This window comes from Austrofundulus limnaeus, unplaced genomic scaffold (genome assembly GCF_001266775.1).
Source record: "Austrofundulus limnaeus strain Quisiro unplaced genomic scaffold, Austrofundulus_limnaeus-1.0 Scaffold425, whole genome shotgun sequence".
NCBI classification, from domain to species: domain Eukaryota; kingdom Metazoa; phylum Chordata; class Actinopteri; order Cyprinodontiformes; family Rivulidae; genus Austrofundulus; species Austrofundulus limnaeus.
The window spans coordinates 230,206-232,963 of NW_013952827.1; the positions used below are offsets into that span (position 1 = coordinate 230,206).

Genomic DNA, 2,758 nt, shown 5'->3' on the forward strand with positions numbered 1-2,758 from the left:
TATTTATTTATTTATTTATTTATTGCTTTAAAGGGGATGGTGTTGCAGATGTTGTACTGTCCTGTGAACTGGTGGAGGACGGCGTTGGGCTGGGAGGAATGGGTGGTGGTCTTTTCACTCGAACCCCAGCCACCCTGGTTCTACGAGATGTTCCGGTGGGCCCAGAGGAACCACTCGACACACTCACTCCATATGTCCCGGCTTCAGTGCCTGATCCAAACCTCCTCCTGTTTGAACTCAAAGGTTCCTCCTGTTTTATTAACTTTAGTGTATAATAATAAGTACAACCAGTGTTTCATTCATCTCCTTCCTCCTCCTCCAAAGCGTCTTCACCAGAGATCCCCAACGCAGACCTGTTGCTCCACGCAGACTGCAACGAGCAGGAGGTCATGTGTGAAATAAGTCGCTACTCTCCTCGGGGGCTCCAGGAAGGTTCTGGTCCGGCCTATTTCATGGTGTCTCTCAGTATGGATGAACTGGACTTCAGCTCCTCTCTGATCCTCCAGACTTTGTCAGTGGAGAAGGACCAGTCCACCCTGCTACAAAGCAAACTGGGTTTGCCTCTCAGCCAGTCAGGAACTCTGCTGACAAAAGGTAAAATAACACGTCACGCAGAAAACATTCATTTATTAAAATATCAAATATGCTGTAAAAGAAACAGAACACAAGCTAAATGCTCAAAGTAGCAACATGATAGCTAAGAGCAGTAAAAGGTTAGCTTTATTTTGATAAGTATCAAAATGCTAGCTTTAAATAAAAGTGCAAAACACTTACTAAAAGTAACTAAATGGTAACTAAATATGAAAGTATTAAAAAAAAACCTAGCTAAAACCTTAAGGCTAGCTAAAAGTATCAAAAGGCCAGATAAAAGCGAAAGGTTGTAAAAGGCTCGCTAGAGGCGTAAACTAGCAAAAAGCTAGCTAAAGACTGTCCAAATGCTGATTATAAGCCAAGAGTAGCAATAAATCAACTACCGGTATAAGATAAAAGTAGCTAAATACAAGCTAAAAATATCAAAAGGCTAGTTAAAATATCAAAAGACTAGCTCAAGGATTAAAATAAGAAAAGACTGGCCAAAAGTTGAAAGTGTGAAAAGGCTATCTATTATCAGTGGTAGGCACAGTTCCCCTAAAGCACTAATAGGGGAACTAATTTCTTGGTTAGTGCTTTAGGGCTTTTGTTATTTTTTTAATTCATCAGTGGATTAGCACTTGCTAAATTTATGGGCTAAATTTAGAAGCACTAACTGAGATCTTTAAATGTTATTGATCAACATTATTGTTCACAGTTGAGGGTGAAAGCTGTCACACATTTTGTTCATATGTGTGTTAATTATCTACAAGGTCGTGTCAAACTYWAGGCCTGTGGGCCAAATGTGGCCTGCGGGTGACTCCCGTTTGGCCCGCCAAGGGCATTAAGTGACAATATTCTGCACACAGTAAATGTTGTCTCATGTTGACTGAAGAATGTTTCATGTGTCAGCTGGATTATTTTAGTGCTTTATAATTATCATTTGGTACATTTTTCAGTGCATTAGTGCTTTAGAATTAGGGGACCTAAATATTTGAGTTAGTGCTTTAGTGTTAGTGCAAGTAATATTTAGATTAGAGCTGCCCGCCACAGTCTATTATGCTAAAAGTAGCTAAATATTTAACTATCAAAAGGCTGCTTCAAGCTTAAAGTGGCAAAAGGTTAGCTAGCTAAAAGAGGTGAAAGGCTAGGTAAAAGCCTAAATTAGCTAGTAACTAAAAGTAAAAGTTTAGCTAAAAGTAGCAAAAAAAGTTGAAAGCCAAGTGTAGCAAAAGATTAGCTAAAAGCAACAAAAGGATAGCTAAACACTACATGTGGCTAAAGCTTAGCTAAAATTAATAGAATTGAAGCTAAAAGCTAAAAATAGCATAAAATGCTAAATTTGAATTGGGTGTTGAAGCAAGTTTCATAAAAAATGATTTTGAAGAAATTAAAAAAATATTAATATTTTTTGTAAAATTATTTGGAATAAATTTAAATATTTTTGAAAAGTGTAAAAGTAACAAACAATATATTTTGTCTTTTTTTATCTTAGTGATATTCCTAGTGTTTTCCAACATAAAGTCTGTATCCACTCCTCTGAGAGGCGACGTTCTCCTCAAYTGTGGCTTCAAGCAGGAGGAGGTACCGTTAGGACCGGAGGTTGGCGTCGAATGGCGCCTGCAGCACAGAGGAAAGGGCCGGAAGCTGCTTGAAATGAAGACAAAGCTAAACGATACAGAAGGGGTCACAGTAGGTGAGTGCTATGAAGAGTGATACAGTTTTAGGCAGGTCTTTAAGGAATCCTGATTTTCTCACCTGAGTCACAGGGCCTTGCTGTCCTGTCAGGCAATATTTAATGTGTTTGAATTAAGTTAGTGCCACAAATTTTCTCTTACAATAGTCAGAATTATGTGGAATTTAGTTTGCATGAGTGTCAGAAATGTGAGATAACTTTGTGAGAGTTTGGCAACTTCTGAGCATCTCTTCTTTTCCGTCTTCAGTTGAAGGAGAGAGGAAAGGCTCCAGCGTAGACGCTGCTCTGGTTGTCGGTCAGGGGAACGTCTCTCTGATGCTGAACAATCTGAAAGTTAGCGATGAGGGAACCTACATCTGTACTGTCAGTATCGGTCACTTCCACTCCCAGCAGGTCATTCAGCTCCATATTATTCGTAAGTTTCTCTTGGATCTGATTTTGCATTCTTTGTTCATCACCTGCCTTATTTATTTATTTATTTATTTATTTATT

The 2,758-nt window shown here is 38.7% G+C and overlaps 1 protein-coding gene across 1 annotated transcript in view; it reads left to right on the top strand.

Moving 5' to 3' along the window:
• tapbpl (TAP binding protein like) overlaps positions 1–2,758 on the top strand; it is a gene marked incomplete in the record, with an annotated part of 6,380 nt that overhangs the window by 1,162 nt on the left and 2,460 nt on the right. The window contains 4 exon segments of the mRNA XM_014024482.1: positions 34–243; positions 325–594; positions 2,066–2,266; positions 2,514–2,681. Of these exon segments, the coding sequence (XP_013879936.1) occupies positions 34–243; positions 325–594; positions 2,066–2,266; positions 2,514–2,681 (849 nt within the window).